This window comes from Xiphophorus couchianus, chromosome 4 (genome assembly GCF_001444195.1).
Source record: "Xiphophorus couchianus chromosome 4, X_couchianus-1.0, whole genome shotgun sequence".
Classification (NCBI taxonomy): Eukaryota; Metazoa; Chordata; class Actinopteri; order Cyprinodontiformes; family Poeciliidae; genus Xiphophorus; species Xiphophorus couchianus.
Genome location: NC_040231.1, coordinates 988117 through 1004753, shown reverse-complemented (window position 1 = coordinate 1004753; position 16637 = coordinate 988117). Strand labels below are relative to the sequence as shown.

Genomic DNA, 16637 nt, shown 5'->3' with positions numbered 1-16637 from the left:
ACCAGCAACCCTCCCGACCCCATTAGGGACAAGGGTGAACAGACAATGGATGGATGGATGGATGGATGGTATTTATTTATTTATTGAATTCATTTGAATAAAACGCCTCCCCATATTTAGCAGCCCCACAGGAAGCTGGTGATAAACATCCGTGGTGCTTTTATTCTGAAGAGCCAACCGGAAGCGGCTCTGGTCTCTTGTCGGTTCGTTCAGCGGCGCGTCGTCGCCACTCACCGCGGATCGAGCCCTCAGCGGAGCGGCTGCTGCCGGACTCTTCACCTGGTCGCTCGGCTTTTCTCGGAAACACTCGAGTTCGTTTGAAGAACTCGGAAAAATCCGGTTCGGATCCAGAAACCCGGTGAGTTCGGTTCATTATCTTTATCAGCAGGAGGCGTGTTGAGGTATAAATGGATATTAATCATATTTTAGCTGTTAGAGATTCAAATAGTGAAGAAAGTTATTTATGCTGAACTGAGTTTAACTTTCATTAAATTCAGTTTGTTGCAGTCAATGTTCAGCTGCTATAAATGAAGACTAAATATTTGGTTTTCCTGATTGTTGCTTTAAGACGAGCAGAAACTTTGTAAGTACAAACTGATTTACAGCTTATTTCTCTGATCAGTTTTGGGTTTTATCTCTTTTTTTGTAAATTAGCTGAATTAAAATAGAGTTGATGTGGAATCAACTCTATTCCAAACCGGATGTTGGGTTTTACTTTTGTGATCCCTTTGAATAAAATGTTTATATAATCTCTGGTTCTGTAAACATCAGTGGCCATCCAGAATCACCAGAACCAACGACCTAGATGGCCTGAAGGTTCTGGACCTTTAAAGCAAAAAGAGCCCAAACCGGGAGCCGAGTCCAGGAACCGACCAGAACCCAGAGCAAACTGGACTGGATGTTGGGTTTTCATTTTCTGTGATCCAGAAGCAACAAAAATAAACTGAAAAATGTTTTAGATGCTTTGATAGAAAATGAAGTTCAGTGCAGATCAGCAGAGAAAAATCAGTCAAACCAAAAGATTACAGGCCAGAAAAATAAATGAAGCCGCCGTGGTTTTAACTAGGCAGAAATGTATCGATTATTGTAGATCCAAAACTTTAAGAAGTTTTTGCAGGTTTGCTTTACTAAAAGCTTTTTAGTTTTTTAGGTTTCAATTGAAAACAAAAAAAGATTTGGTGAATTTTGAGAAATAAAAGCATAATTTAGGTCTCTCTCTGTGAAAATACTTCCGGTTTTTATAAAGGTTTAATGAATTAAAGTGAAAAATTGAAACATAAAAAGTTTCACAAATGACTGAAAGCAGATTTGGTTGCAGAAATTTGTGGATTTTAAGTCATAAGTTAGACGTGAACCTGGCAGGAAATATTTTCTGTTAATAACATTTTAATTTGTAACAATTTCACCAAAATTAAACTTAAAGTCTTCATTTAAATCAACTTCCTGTGCATGGCGCCAAATTTCTATCCTTCTTGACTTTCAGTCAGGGGCCACAAAACGTGAGTCCAGGGGCCACACAGGGCTCTGGAGCCGCGGCTTGAAGCCCATGATGGTGCGTTTATGGAGCAGGAAAAGTGGGACTTTCCCGTTTCAAAGCCTTTTTAATTGCTTTCAGTTCGGATCGCAGGTCAGAACCAGTTGGTCCGATCCGACCCAAACGACTTAAACATGATGGAGAATTCATCATCTCTAGATCTGGTTCTGCTGTAATCTGATTACTGTAGCAGAGAACATTCTGTACCTGAATCAGAACAGAACAGGTTCTGTGTGCTGTCGGTCGGTTCTGAATGAATCAGAACCGGTTTCTCTGCTCTAACTTGAAGAGGTCAAAGGTCACCAGTGTTCCTGGAGGTGCCCCACACCATCTGCTGTGTAACTGAGTTAGAGTAACTGTAATCGGGTTAGAACCAGAGGGAGCCCTCTGCGGGTCGGAGGATCCGGGTCATGTTCAATTAATCAGCAGATAACGACCTTCCTCCTCTTCCTCCTCTTCCTCCTCTTCCTCCCGTCTGCTGTTCCCATCGCTTCATTCACTTGAATTTATGTTTTGAAATCAATCATTTATAATCAATAATTCGTCTGTATCTCTGGGGTTTCTGCTGTCTGGTTCTGGATCCTCTTATTTGGGCCGAATCGGTTCCGTTTAAAGGAACAGTTAGAATTGTTTTACTGGGTTTTTGTTGAACCAGAGGCCAGCAGGTGAGGATTTTATTTTTTCCCATGGTCTTTAAACACATCAGAGCTGAAAAATGTCCTTCAGTAAAACACAAAGCCTCACTCCTTTCTCCTGGGCGTCCCGTCTTCAGTGAGGGTCTGGGCGCCCCCTGGTGGCCTGGAGGACTTCCTCTGTTTCTGGATCCAGTTGCAGCTTTTTAAACTTCTTGTTTGTTTTTGCAACATTTTATCTCATGGTGATGGCAACGTTTTCACTTGCTTTTGTCTTTGGTGAGTTGGAGTTTGCGTCATTCATGCGTTTGCAGCTCAATTTGAAGTTTTCTGTGTGTTTTATATGGAGAGCCATGATTGCCAAACATTTACCATCTGGCTAAAAAGTCATGCCAAAATAATGGATGTAAAATACGACAAAAATCTACTCAAAACAGCTGCAAAATTCCAACATTTATGTTGGTCACTGAACGCTGTTTTGAACGTCGAAATTATTTTCTGCTGGTTTAAGCCACAAACCAGCATTTTTTGCAGAAATTTTTAGCCATATGCACAGTAAAAGAACTGATATATGTCCCACGTGGATTTCTGTAATTTTAACTGTTTTCTGTGTATTTTGTGTTTACAGCACGATTCGCCGTTGTCAGTTTGTTCCGTAGTTTGTGGCACAAATCCTCCGTTGTTCAGTAGTTTTACGATCTGCTCTGCTTTGTAAATATTTTACCTCTGGTGTTGCTGCTTGTTGCTTCTTATTGCTGCTTGTTGCTCCGTGTTGCTTCGTGTTGCTGCTTTTTGCTCCGTGTTGCTGCTTGTTGCTCCGTGTTGCTGCTTGTTGCTTTGTGTTGCTGCTTGTTGCTCCGTGTTGCTGCTTTTTGCTGCTTGTTGCTTCGTGTTGCTGCTTTTTGCTGCTTGTTGCTTCGTGTTGCTTCGTGTTGCTGCTTGTTGCTTCGTGTTGCTGCTTGTTGCTGCTTGTTGCTTCGTGTTGCTTTGTGTTGCTGCTTGTTGCTGCTTGTTGCTTCGTGTTGCTGCTTGTTGCTCCGTGTTTCTGCTTGTTGCTCCGTGTTGCTTCGTGTTGCTTTGTGTTGCTGCTTGTTGCTGCTTTTTGCTGCTTGTTGCTTCGTGTTGCTGCTTTTTGCTGCTTGTTGCTTTGTGTTGCTGCTTGTTGCTTCGTGTTGCTTTGTGTTGCTGCTTGTTGCTGCTTGTTGCTCCGTGTTGCTGCTTGTTGCTTTGTGTTGCTGCTTGTTGCTCCGTGTTGCTGCTTGTTGCTTTGTGTTGCTGCTTGTTGCTCCGTGTTGCTGCTTGTTGCTCCGTGTTGCTGCTTGTTGCTCCGTGTTGCTGCTTGTTGCTGCGTGTTGCTGCTTGTTGCTCCGTGTTGCTGCTTGTTGCTGCTTGTTGCTCCGTGTTGCTTCGTGTTGCTGCTTGTTGCTCCGTGTTGCTGCTTGTTGCTCCGTGTTGCTTCGTGTTGCTGCTTGTTGCTCCGTGTTGCTGCTTGTTGCTCCGTGTTGCTTCGTGTTGCTGCTTTTTGCTGCTTGTTGCTTTGTGTTGCTGCTTGTTGCTTTGTGTTGCTGCTTGTTGCTTCGTGTTGCTTTGTGTTGCTGCTTGTTGCTGCTTGTTGCTCCGTGTTGCTGCTTGTTGCTTTGTGTTGCTGCTTGTTGCTCCGTGTTGCTGCTTGTTGCTGCGTGTTGCTGCTTGTTGCTCCGTGTTGCTGCTTGTTGCTCCGTGTTGCTGCTTGTTGCTGCGTGTTGCTGCTTGTTGCTCCGTGTTGCTGCTTGTTGCTCCGTGTTGCTGCTTGTTGCTGCTTTTTGCTGCTTGTTGCTTCGTGTTGCTGCTTTTTGCTGCTTGTTGCTTTGTGTTGCTGCTTGTTGCTTCGTGTTGCTTTGTGTTGCTGCTTGTTGCTGCTTGTTGCTCCGTGTTGCTGCTTGTTGCTTTGTGTTGCTGCTTGTTGCTCCGTGTTGCTGCTTGTTGCTTTGTGTTGCTGCTTGTTGCTCCGTGTTGCTGCTTGTTGCTCCGTGTTGCTGCTTGTTGCTCCGTGTTGCTGCTTGTTGCTCCGTGTTGCTGCTTGTTGCTGCTTGTTGCTCCGTGTTGCTTCGTGTTGCTGCTTGTTGCTCCGTGTTGCTGCTTGTTGCTCCGTGTTGCTTCGTGTTGCTGCTTGTTGCTCCGTGTTGCTGCTTGTTGCTCCGTGTTGCTTCGTGTTGCTGCTTTTTGCTGCTTGTTGCTTTGTGTTGCTGCTTGTTGCTTTGTGTTGCTGCTTGTTGCTTCGTGTTGCTTTGTGTTGCTGCTTGTTGCTGCTTGTTGCTCCGTGTTGCTGCTTGTTGCTTTGTGTTGCTGCTTGTTGCTCCGTGTTGCTGCTTGTTGCTCCGTGTTGCTGCTTGTTGCTGCGTGTTGCTGCTTGTTGCTCCGTGTTGCTGCTTGTTGCTCCGTGTTGCTGCTTGTTGCTGCGTGTTGCTGCTTGTTGCTCCGTGTTGCTGCTTGTTGCTGCTTGTTGCTCCGTGTTGCTTCGTGTTGCTGCTTGTTGCTCCGTGTTGCTGCTTGTTGCTCCGTGTTGCTTCGTGTTGCTGCTTGTTGCTCCGTGTTGCTGCTTGTTGCTTTGTGTTGCTGCTTGTTGCTTTGTGTTGCTGCTTGTTGCTTTGTGTTGCTTTGTGTTGCTGCTTGTTGCTGCTTGTTGCTCCGTGTTGCTGCTTGTTGCTTTGTGTTGCTGCTTGTTGCTCCGTGTTGCTGCTTGTTGCTGCGTGTTGCTGCTTGTTGCTCCGTGTTGCTGCTTGTTGCTCCGTGTTGCTGCTTGTTGCTGCGTGTTGCTGCTTGTTGCTCCGTGTTGCTGCTTGTTGCTGCTTGTTGCTCCGTGTTGCTTCGTGTTGCTGCTTGTTGCTCCGTGTTGCTGCTTGTTGCTCCGTGTTGCTTCGTGTTGCTGCTTGTTGCTCCGTGTTGCTGCTTGTTGCTCCGTGTTGCTTTGTGTTGCTGCTTTTTGCTGCTTGTTGCTTTGTGTTGCTGCTTGTTGCTTTGTGTTGCTGCTTGTTGCTTTGTGTTGCTTTGTGTTGCTGCTTGTTGCTGCTTGTTGCTCCGTGTTGCTGCTTGTTGCTTTGTGTTGCTGCTTGTTGCTCCGTGTTGCTGCTTGTTGCTGCGTGTTGCTGCTTGTTGCTCCGTGTTGCTGCTTGTTGCTCCGTGTTGCTTCGTGTTGCTGCTTGTTGCTTCGTGTTGCAGCGTGGTTCTGACTCAGCCCGGGCTCCTGACCCGCCGGCGCTGTGAGGTTTGTGAAGCGGGTCAGAACCGGAGGATCTGCGGCTCCTCGCTGTCATCCTGTGAGTCACGCTTCGCTCCTTCTGCTTTTCTCCGCTTCTTCAGACAAGCGATCAGAAAACAAGAGCGCCGTGAGTCACACGGTGAGTCAGCGTTTCCCACGGCCGAGCGTCCTGCTGCAGCGTCCTAGCCGTTGCCATGGAAACGCCCACACTTTGAAGCTCCGCATTTCGACTCACCTCTACTTTGCCCACAAAGAGACTGAAAAGTTTTCAGTTGGAGAGAAGAGCTGCAGGTCCAGGTGTTCCCCAAGCGCAGCCGGACTCCTGTACCGGTCCGGAGTTCTGGTTCCGCTCAGCTCGGCCCGCAGGTTCTCCACTGATCTCAGGTCTGACATTGTTTACATTCCCACCGTCACAGTTCGATCCGCTTCAACCCGACTCCAGTCCGTTTGCTATAAAGTCCGGTCCGCTTGGTGTGAATGCTAGTCGACCTCTGACCTCTGGTCCTCCAGACCTCGGTCTGGGTTCTGTTGAAGTGAACTCTGGTTTGGTTTGAATGTGAACGCCAAGCAGAACGGAGCCCGCTCCAAAAGCAGGAAGTGGACTACAGCGCAGGGCATTCTGGGTAAATACAACCAAAGCTAACCTGCTAGCCTAGCGCTAGCAGCAGAAATGGCTCCCAAACGAAGGTTTGGGTCGGAAATCTGCAGAATTCACAACCCGGGACATTCTGACCTGGTTTGTCAGGACCCAGAATGTCACAGAAAATCACTGCCTCTGACCCCCGCTGACCTCTGACCTTCGATGACCTCTGACCCCCGTTGAGCCCCTGACCTCCACCCAAACCCTGACCCCCGCTGACCTCTGCCCTCTGCTGACCATGAATCAGCCTCAGGTTCTGTTCTGGCGTTTGGATGTTTAGATGTCTGGCGTTGCTGCGATGATGTCAGCGATGATGTCAGCGATGATGTCAGCAATGATAAGCAGCAGCACTCTGCGGGCGGCTGTAGTCCAGTAAACACCAGCTGGTCCCTTCACACCAACACGTCCAGCAGGGACAGTCTGTCCCCGTCTCAGCGCCGAGCCTCAGCAGAACTTCACGCCTTCAGGTCCAGTACCAGCCCAGGTTCTGGTTCCGGTCCGGTTGGACTTTGATTTTTATCTCAGATTTTTATCGTCAGAGGTAAAAATTATTCCACATGTCATTCTGTTCCTCAGTGGAGAAAATACTTTTACCAGATAAAACCTGAACAGTGCGGCAGGCCTGTGTCATCCTGTCCGGTTCAGTTAAATCCACACAACAAAACGACCTGGTTCTGATATTTTAACCCAAAACATCCAACCTGTTCCTCTTCCACATGTAGAACCAAACCCGATGGTTTTCAGAGCATTTTCTGAACGTCGCATTTTTCTGACTTTTACATAATCAGCAGAAGAAGAAGAATCGGACGTAAACAACGTCTGGAGATGAAAGAGTCAGTGAACGCATCACCAAACAGAACCTGGCCAGAACTGTTCCGGTCCTGGTTCTTTCTCTGGTTCAGCTCCCAATCCCAGTTCTGGTTCTGGTTTTGGTCCCGGTTCTGGTTCTTATTCTGGTCCTGTTCCTGATCCTGGTCCTGGTTCTGGTTCTCGTACTGCTTCTGGTTCTGGTTCTAGTTTTGGTTCCGGTCTGACTGTGGTTCTGTTGGGTCCAAACAGGAAGAGCTTGTGGCCATGGAGGGCGACTGCCTGAGCTGCATCAAATATCTCATGTTCGTCTTCAACTTCTTCATCTTTGTGAGTTCAGATTTTACTTCTCATCATTCAGAGGTTAAGCCCCGCCCCTAACATAGCCCCGCCCCTAACATAGCCCCGCCCCTCTTTTCAATAGAACAGGAAATAAATCCAGACAATAAAAGTCCATGAAATATTATGAATATTATGAAATTCATTAATGAATATATCAATAACTAAATAACAGTGATTGACTAAATAAGCTGCCTATTAAAAATAATTTTAAAATATTTATTTTACTTTTCTTACTTTTATGACTTGGAGTGTTTATTTTCTATTAATAATGTATTTATGACTGAAGCGGTTCTGACCTCTCCCCTCCCCCGCCTGTTGCTGCAGCTGGGCGGCTCCGTCCTGCTGGCCGTGGGCGTCTGGGTGTCGGTCGACCCGCTGGGCTTCAGGGAGGCGGTGGCAGTGAGCCCCCTGCTGGTCACCGGCGTCTCCGTGGTTCTGGTTCTGGGCGGGCTGCTGTTCCTGCTGGGCTTCCTGGGCTGCTGCGGCGCCGTCCGGGAGAACCGCTGTCTGCTGCTGCTGGTGAGACAGGAAGTCCTACTGGGCCGGTTCTACTGGTTCTACTGGACCGTTTCTACTGGGCCGGTTCTACTGGTTCTACTGGATCCGGTTCTACTGGGCCGGTTCTACCAGTTATACTGGGCCGGTTCTACTGGACCAGTTCTACTGGACCCATTTCTACTGAGTCGGTTCTACCTGTTCTACTGGACCGGTTCTACTAACCGTTCCGTCTTGCCTTCTCAGTTCTTCATGCTCATCCTCTTCATCTTCCTGGCGGAGCTGGCGGCGGCCATCTTGACCTTCCTCTTTAGGGAGAACGTGAGTTCTGATTCTGGATCAGCAGAAGAACCACTGAGTATCAAACCGGGTCTGAAAACTGGATTAGTTGTGTTTGACTGGTTTAGACTGGTTTTGGTTTGGGTTTTTGAATCATACTGGTTTTAGTGTCCAGCTGTTTGATGAAGTATTTTTTTTACCTCTGTGTTGGTTTTTCTGTAAACTGGTACCAGTTGTAGACGTGTAGTGAGAGTCCGGTCTGGTTCTGACCCGGTTCTGTGTGTGTTCGGTCCAGTTAAGCAGAGAGTACTTCAGCCGGGAACTGAAACGCCACTACCAGGGCCGGAACAACAGCGATGTCTTTACGTCCACCTGGAACGTCATTATGACCACGGTGAGTCGCCCGCCACCCCGCCACCCCGCCGCCCCGCCACCCCGCCACCCCGCCGCCCCGCCGCCCCGCCGCCAGCTGTCTTCATCTTCTTCTTCTTCCTCCTCCAGCTGGAGTGCTGCGGCGCCAGCGGCCCCGATGACTTCCAGCAGAGCCTGTTCCGGCTGCTCCACCCCAACCAGCTGCTTCCTGAGGCCTGTTGCCAGGGTGACGGCCACCTGGGCGAGGGCGGCATTGAGCAGTGCGTCAGCGGCGGCATGGCGTTCCGGCACAGCAAGGTCTGAGGAAGAACTGTGGCGTCGCAGGATTAAACTGGAGCGATTTAAAGGGCCGGTGTCGATCTTTCCATCATGTTATAAAGTTTCATCATCAAAGCAAACCTGCAGTAAATCCTTCAATCTCCATGGCAACCATTCAGCTGCTAAACCCCTGGGTGGACCTAGCCCCGCCTCCGAGGCGCAGCTCCTCCCCCACTCAGCTCCTTCAGACTAGCAAGCAGCAATTAGCAAACAGCTGCTGAGCTCATTATAGGAGCTGCTGCTCAGAGCAACGCTGGTAAAAACATTAAAGGCTTAATAGAGGAGCTGTGTTGGGATGACTTCCTGGAGGCGGAGCTTCAGGAAGAGCAGGAGCTTCTTAAAGAGACAGAGACCCAATTTGTAAATATTAAATCAGGAAGACAAATCTGCTTTAAGTCATGTTTGGAAGGACACATGGTTACTGATTGTACTGTAAAATGATAAAATGTGGCTGTGGAACCGATGGTACCGGCCCTTTAAGGCTCTGTGTGTCCGGTCTGCAGGGCTGCTACTCGGCCTTGGTGGAATACTTTGAGACGTACATCTACGCTGCAGGAGCGCTGACCATCGGCGTGCTGACCATCGAAGTAACTCAGAGTTTTATGTTTCCTTCAAACATCTGGACACAAACAGCTGCTGAAAACAGATAGATAGATAGATAGATAGATAGATAGATAGATAGATAGATAGATAGATAGATAGATAAACAATAAAACAGAAACTAAAATTAAGTTTGATAAAAATAATAAGATAATTATACAATTGGCAATTATACATAAATACATTTAAATATCCTCTATTATCCAGTGATCTAGTGTAATTAATATTTTTATAGACGCTGTGTCTGATTAATTTATCTGGTTTGTTTCCTGAAACAGCAAAATAATAAATAAATTTCATATTTATCAGGATAAAACACAGATGAACATTTTCCATAACATCTCCAGCTGTTGGCTTCATCAGCTCCTCACTAATAAAATGGATTATATGGGATATATTTTCATATTTCTAGTTTTGTAAATGTGTTTTATTTTGAAAGGTCTGAGCATCAACATGAACCTACAGATGGTTCAGTTCTGACTCCATGTTTGTTTCTCCCTGCAGCTCTTCGCCATGGGCTTCGCCTTGTGTCTGTTCAGAGGCATCCAGTAGACTCTTCATTCTCCTCCTCCTCCTCTTCTTCCTCCTCCTCCTCTCTGACCTCTCTGACCTTCCTCAAAGCTGGTCTGAATGTTTTTCTGCTTTTGGTCTCAAAGTTGTCTAAATGAGTTTGATTTAGTTCAGGTTTGAAGACTAACAGCAATAATTTGGTTTTTTAATCTGTCATGAGAGAAAACAGTGAGTTTCTTTTTCCAAAGTCATAATTTCACCATATTTTAATTTATTCATAAAGGTTGCAGTTTAAAACTTAATATTTACTTTGAGGCTTGCCTCTAACTGATCACTTAGCTTTCTAACTAAATATTTATTTTGAAACTTCTATATTTATTTAGAAAGCAACATGTTTAGTTTACAAGCTAAATATTTGCTAAACTGAAACTAAACTGAACTTTTAGCTTCAATCTGAATTTTGCCTTTGGAACTAAATAATTAGCATGAAACTGAAACATGCATAAAGAATTGAATAACATGGCAAAAATAAGAAATAAACTTCAATTTTTTCTCTTATGACCCAAATTATTGCTGTTAGTTTTTGGATGTGTAACTTTACAAACTGCATCCTGTATGTATTAATATCGCACAGGAACAGAGAACAGAAACATATTTATCAGAGTTTTGACTGAAATCCGTCATAAACTCATAGTTTCAGTTTTTGCTTCACAGTTTCTGCACATCCCTTGGGTGGGAAGCAGTGCCCCTAGTGGCCGGAGGCAGATTGCCTCTTTGTTTCTACCAGTTTGTGACCGTGTTGCTTTGAGTGAACAAGTGATTCATGTTTGAGTTAGTGATCTGTGATCAGATGATTTCTTCTGTAATGTTTCAGTGATTAATGTTCAATAAATTCATCTTTCTGCTTTTATGAAATCTGTTTGTTTCTTTAAAAAATATCAAAATTACTATAAAACTTCAATTTAGTTTTAAAAATGACAGAAAATGGCTAAGAATATCTAAGAATATGCAAAAAGAGGTTCAGAAAATGAGTGACGAGTGCTGTGGTGGCGCAGCGGGTTAGCACGCCCCACGTTTGGAGGCCTTAGTCCTCAACGCGGACGTCGCGGGTTCGACTCCTGGTCCCGACGACCTTTACCGCATGTCTTCCCCCCCTCCTTCCTGTTTGCCTACTGTCAGAAAAAATACGAGCCACCAGCGCCGCAAAAACTCTTCGGAGAAAAAAAAAGAAAATGAGTGACGGGTTGCCATGGTGATTCCTTTTTTTTTTTTTTTTAGAACGGAGCCCACAGCACCATGCTGCCACTTTCTCCATTAGACAGGAGGACTTATCTGTTTCTGTGAAGTTACCTTGGCTGCCCAGTAGGTGGCAGCGTCACACCAACGGCTCTAACTCACAGCTTGACTGTAAGAAAATAAAAATAAAATGTAGAAATCAAACGTCACAGATTTTCCAGACTGTGGAAGTTTGTCTTCCTAAAACAGGAAGTAAACAAAAAATTTAATGTAAATAAAACTTCACTGATTGATTCAATTCATTTCAAACTTCATTACAGACACAGAGAACAGGCCTGAAGGAGAGAAAAACAGAAAGAAAAGAACAGAAGGATTATTTCCTCAACATGTTTTCCATGATGCAGTGAAACCTGGAGATTTAAAGGGCCGGTATCCTGTTATAAAATTTAATCAGAAACAAACCTGATGTGTTGCTTTGATTCCTCTACGTTTGAGAATTATTTTAATCTCCAGGGCAACCATTCAGCTGCTAAACGCCTGGGGGGATCTAGCCCCACCCCCGAGGCCCAGCTCCTCCCCCACTCAGCTCCTTCAGACTAGCAAGCAGCAATTAGCAAACAGCTGCTGAGCTCATTATAGGAGCTGCTGCTCAGAGCAACGCTGGTAAAAACATTAAAGGCTTAATAGAGGAGCCATGTTGGGATGACTTCCTGGAGGCGGAGCTTCAGGAAGAGCAGGAGCTTCTTAAAGAGACAGAGACCCAATTTTAAGAAGTTAAATCAGGAAGACAAATCTGCTTTAAGTCATGTTTGGAAGGACACATGGTTACTGATTGTGGTGTAAAATGATAAAATGTGTACCGGCCCTTTAAGGCTCTGTGGGTCCGGTCTGCAGGGCTGCTACTCGGCCAATGTTAAGGAGTTAAATCAGGAAGTCATTTTGATTTATAAAAAGCACTTTTAGAACTATTTATAAGGTAATAGAGTTGATATGCTGTAAAATGTAAAACACATGATACCGGCCCTTTAAATGTCTGGAAGTATATCCAGCTGATGATTTCGATGATGGTGATGAAGGTCTCCAGAACCAGAACAGAAACTGAAACATTTTCAGTCACCTGCCGAGTCACAGAGCTGGATGAACTCCCCGTGACTGAGGCTCATCTCAGCTCCGGACCGGGCCAGAACTGGGCCAGAACCCAGGGATGAACGCTGACCCTCCTCTTCCTCAGTAGACTCAGGTTGCAGCTGGAGGCTTGGAAAGCGACACCGCTGGAAAGCAAAAGTAGAAACTCTGTTTGGACTCCTTCTGGTTCCCAGGCGGGGTGTGAATACTTTAACCCGGCGGGTCGACTAGAACCAGAACCAGAACCAGACCCAGATGTGGTCGACGGCTGTGGAGCAGACGCTGTACCTCGGACTGGTTCTGTCCCGCCTGGCTGGAGAAGGTGAGTTCCTCCACCTGACAGGAAACAGCCTGGAGGTTTCTGGGGTCCAAAAGAACCAGAACCAGACCAGACCTCCTCTCCAGAGAGGATCCATTCAGAGCTCTAAGAGCTGATTTATACTTTAAGGTTTCAGAGCCGAACCAACAGGAGAGCAGGTCTCACCAGAACCGGCAGGAAGCCCATTTGGGTTTCTGGAGAAAGTTTTGCTATTCAGACGAGACAAACGTCCAGATGCTTAGAAACTAACAGCCCTGCGGGGTGTACAAACTTTTTGAGGCTGAAGTTGTCCACCTGAAAACAACTGCAGCCACTAAAATGGTCTAAAACCTTTAGTTTTAACTGTTCAGTAATTAATTTAAATTTGATGAAAAGTTTGGTTTTGTAGAGACAGACGTGTAAATCGATAGAAAACATTAAAAAAGCCCAAAGTTTCCTGGGTTGATTGTTTTTATTCAGTAACATTTAAGAAAAGTAGATCAACATTTCTGAAAAATCTTTCAGAAATGGAATTTATTTTTGTACATAATATTTCTTAAGAATATGTAATTTATCTGTAAATGATGTTGACTAAATGTCTGCATCAACCGGCCAGGCTTCCAGGCCAGATTTGCTTCTTTGGGGCTGCAAATGGCCCCCGAACCGCGCTTTGGACACCCCTGCTGGAAGCCACTGTTCAGCACAGTGGTGGCGGCATCATGCTGTGGGATTGCTTCAAATCCCACTTGACCCAGTTTAAGTGAACTTTAAATCCCAGAACGGAACCAGAACCTCGTCGAAGGCTGCAGGTTTGCTCAAAGCCTCCAGGGGGCTCCAGAGAGCTGCAGTCCCTTTTATTCTGTATTTTATTCACGTTTCACACATTTATCCCAAATTATAAAAGATTTTAAACATGTTTACTGTGAATTCAGATTTTGTCTAAAGCTGTTACTGATGGGTTCTGGTTCTGGTCCTCCAGGCGGTGCAGTCCAGCTGTTCTGCCGGCCCGGTCAGCGGCTCTCACTGCCTTGCCCGTACGGCTTTGAGGATGGGCAGAACCTGGAGCGGCTGACGGTGCGCTGGACGAGCCCCCGCAGGAAGCTGCTGTGCCACTACATCAAGCACAGGAAGTACCAGAACTGCAGCGCCGGCTACGCCATGCGGTACCGACCCGGCAGCATCCAGCTGTCCGTCCAGCGGGCCCAGAACCGGGACCTGGGGACCCATGTCTGCTCTGTGGCAAAACCCCACGAGTCGCAGGACTTCAGCATCCATGTGGCCTGGATGGAAGGTAGTCGTCATCAGCCATGTTAGCATGTAGCTGCCACCATGTTAGCATGTAGCCACCAGCCGCCATGCTAGCATGTAGCCTCCATCCACCATGTTAGCATGTAGCCTCCAAGATAGCATAGCCGGTTAAGATAGCATGTAGCCTCCTTCTGCTGTGTTAGTATATAGCTGACACCATGTTAGGATGTAGTCATGTAGCCACCATGTTAGCATGTAGCCTCCATCCACCTTGTTAGCATGTAGCTGCCGCCATGTTAGCATGTAGCCACCATCTGCCATGTTAGCATGTAGCCTCCATCCACAATGTTAGCATGTAGCCACCTTGTTATCATGTAGCCTCCAAGTTAGCATATAGCCTCCTTCCGCCATGTTAGCCTATAGCTGCCGCCATGTTATCATGTATCCATGTAGCCTCCATGTTAGCATGTAGCCTCCATCCGCCTTGTTAGCATGTAGCTGCCGCCATGTTAGCATGTAGCCTTCATGTTAGCATGCAGAACAGCTGGCTCTGGCAGGAAGTTAGAAATGTGTCTAAGACAATAGACCTAGCCCCTACAGAGGTTTCACACCAAATCAACAGATTCATTTTTTGTGCTAACCCATACTTGCGTTGAAAGGCGTCTGGGTTAAGTGATGCCAACTCCCACCTACAGGTGGCAGTATTTCTTCTTCTACTAGTCTGCTGCCTCAGCCTGACTTGATGTCTGTGATCGATGAGGCGAGTAACAAAAAGTCACATTTGCGTCTAACATAGGAGGAAATATCAACGTTTCCTGCAAATATTTTTAATGTTGCGCCACAATTGATGATTATTTAAATTACCAAAAAATTACATTAATGAAATCCTGGAGGCACTGTAATATTGGAGAAGGAAAAGATGGCATGTTGTCACTGTAGCGCAGCTCTCTCCTGCAGGAAGTTAAAACATGTGTTAACGTTTATTTGAGCCATTTTCCTTTTTAATCTGAAGGCTCATTGATGAATTGTTTTTCCTGTAGAGTCCGTTACGTCGGCACCAGCAGGTGGAGGGAACCGGCCAGGTATGTTCATGCTGAGCAAACTGAACAACGTTTTATTAATATCATCAGTTTACTGCATCAATATTCACCTTCAGATGAGGATCAATGACAGGCAGGAACTCTGATGCTAAAGTGTTTTCAGGCTGCAGCTGGAGTTTCGCCGTCGTCACTTTGACCTGCTGCCTCGTTTGCTGTTAGGAGAGAAAACAGCGACTGAAACCCAGAGGCTTCGTGTTCAATCAGTCAGACCTTGAAGCTGCGCGTATTTAACAGAGCTCTAACTGAAAACTACAAAGATAAAAAATGTGTTTGTTGTTTCTGAACACTTTACAACCTTTCTGCTTCACAATAAATAAAAGAAATAGTCCAGGAATTTTCCATTTCTGTCACAAAAACATGCATCAAAACTGAGGCAAAGCAACTGAAACTTGATATTCAAAGCAAAAAAACATTTTAATCCAAAACTTGTTTCATTTTCACTAAAGAGAAAAGGAGGAATAATTAGTGCTGAGTTCAGAGTTTCTCTGATGGATCAAGAAACATGAAATGTTCACATCTTCATCAGCTGCAGGAAAGAAAATCATCTAATAAATCCATTAATCTGTGAAAACTCCAAACATCAGATTCTGTCTTCTGGACTAATTATTAAACTTACTAAATATATTTTCAGTGTTTCACTAATATGAGATTCTCCTGGTTTGATCAGTAAAATGATATAATTTAATCTAATTGAACAATTCCTGCTGCAAAACAATAATTAACATTATGTTAATGATATCTATAAAATTAGTAAAATATCTGCATCATTTCTGATACATTAGCATGAGCTGAAATAGAGACTAATTTATAACATTTATCCTCTAGAATATTACATTTGACTGATTTATCACCAAACATAATTTTGTTTGTTTGTGAGGAAGAAGTGCAGCATCTTTCTTTCAGCCAGGTGACTGGCAGTGTGCAGCATTAGCTGCATTAGTCTGTGTCCTATCAATTAGACTAAAATACTGTTATTAAATAAAGTGAATTTCTGTTTGTATCTGAGGAAACTGGACTGTTCTGTCGGTGCAGAGATGATTATTAGTTATTATTAGTAATAATAATAATGAATGCAGCTAATGCTGCAGCAAGATTGACTGCAGCAGCAAACACTGAAACATCCAGCAGCCGTTTTCCAACACACCTGGAGCTGAGCTGAGGGACTGATGACAAACATCCCTGAATAAAACTCTATTAAACATGTTTAGTTGTCTTTACATATAAAGGTTCCGGTGGGAACTTTTGTATTTGCTGGTTTCTGGTACGCCTGTAAATCTGATGCATGACTGGCATCCACTAACAACAATGATGGAGAACAAATCATTTTTTTATTTTGAATAGGTTCAAAATTTTAATGCAATTTTTCTTTACAGTCCCAAGGCGGAACCTTTGTATTCCGTCTTTATGTTTCTAGTCCAGCCGTAAATGTGATGCGCAGCTGCATCCGCTAACAGAAGCAACGAAGCAGCTTTTCTCGGTTTATTTCTGCTTCTAAGCAATCTGATCAGATGCTGGAAAACACTGTTATTGTGTTCAAGTTGTGCTAAAAGGAGCTAGCCTATTGGAAGCTATGCTAGCCTAAATTAGCATCTCAATGCTAAAATGTTGCTAATGCTAATATTAGCGTCCACATGTCTGAAGAAACTCCATGTGAAAGATCAGAACCTCCTGAAACTCTGGAAAGATGAATTTAACAGATTATAAACTAAATATCTTTATTATTGAGCTCTTGTGTCTATTTATTTAATAATAAATGCTGTTTTAATTAAAAATGTTGCTTTTTTTGAAGTTTAAAATGTGAATAATTAATTTCAGACCCTGAAATTTATTTGATTTTTATAAATCCTCATTAGTTTTATAATC

The 16637-nt window shown here is 44.8% G+C and overlaps 1 protein-coding gene across 4 annotated transcripts; it reads left to right on the top strand.

Moving 5' to 3' along the window:
• The first annotated feature begins 165 nt into the window (after nt 1-165).
• LOC114143683 (tetraspanin-18-like) lies at nt 166-10682 on the top strand. 4 transcript variants are annotated; one of them, XM_028015973.1, is made up of 9 exons: nt 166-358; nt 5506-5788; nt 7104-7181; nt 7518-7712; nt 7935-8009; nt 8263-8361; nt 8469-8636; nt 9161-9244; nt 9762-10682. In XM_028015973.1, exons 3-9 carry the CDS (start codon nt 7119-7121, stop codon nt 9807-9809), a joined length of 732 nt encoding a protein of 243 aa, XP_027871774.1. In that variant the 5' UTR covers nt 166-358; nt 5506-5788; nt 7104-7118; the 3' UTR covers nt 9810-10682. The 4 variants fall into 4 exon arrangements, with proteins under 4 accessions (XP_027871774.1, XP_027871773.1, XP_027871772.1 ...); XM_028015972.1 differs by lacking the exon at nt 5506-5788 and adding an exon at nt 569-583; XM_028015971.1 differs by lacking the exon at nt 5506-5788 and having other exon boundaries at nt 169-358.
• Nucleotides 10683-16637: the final 5955 nt, after the last annotated feature.

Bases quoted from the DNA above. Each gene is read 5' to 3' on its own strand.
- LOC114143683 (XM_028015973.1), top strand. From the start codon at position 7,119: ATGGAGGGCGACTGCCTGAGCTGCATCAAATATCTCATGTTCGTCTTC. The intron at 7,182-7,517 runs GTGAGTTCAGAT...CTGTTGCTGCAG, and splicing joins TCTTCAACTTCTTCATCTTT to CTGGGCGGCTCCGTCCTGCT. The intron at 8,637-9,160 runs GTCTGAGGAAGA...TCCGGTCTGCAG, and splicing joins TGGCGTTCCGGCACAGCAAG to GGCTGCTACTCGGCCTTGGT.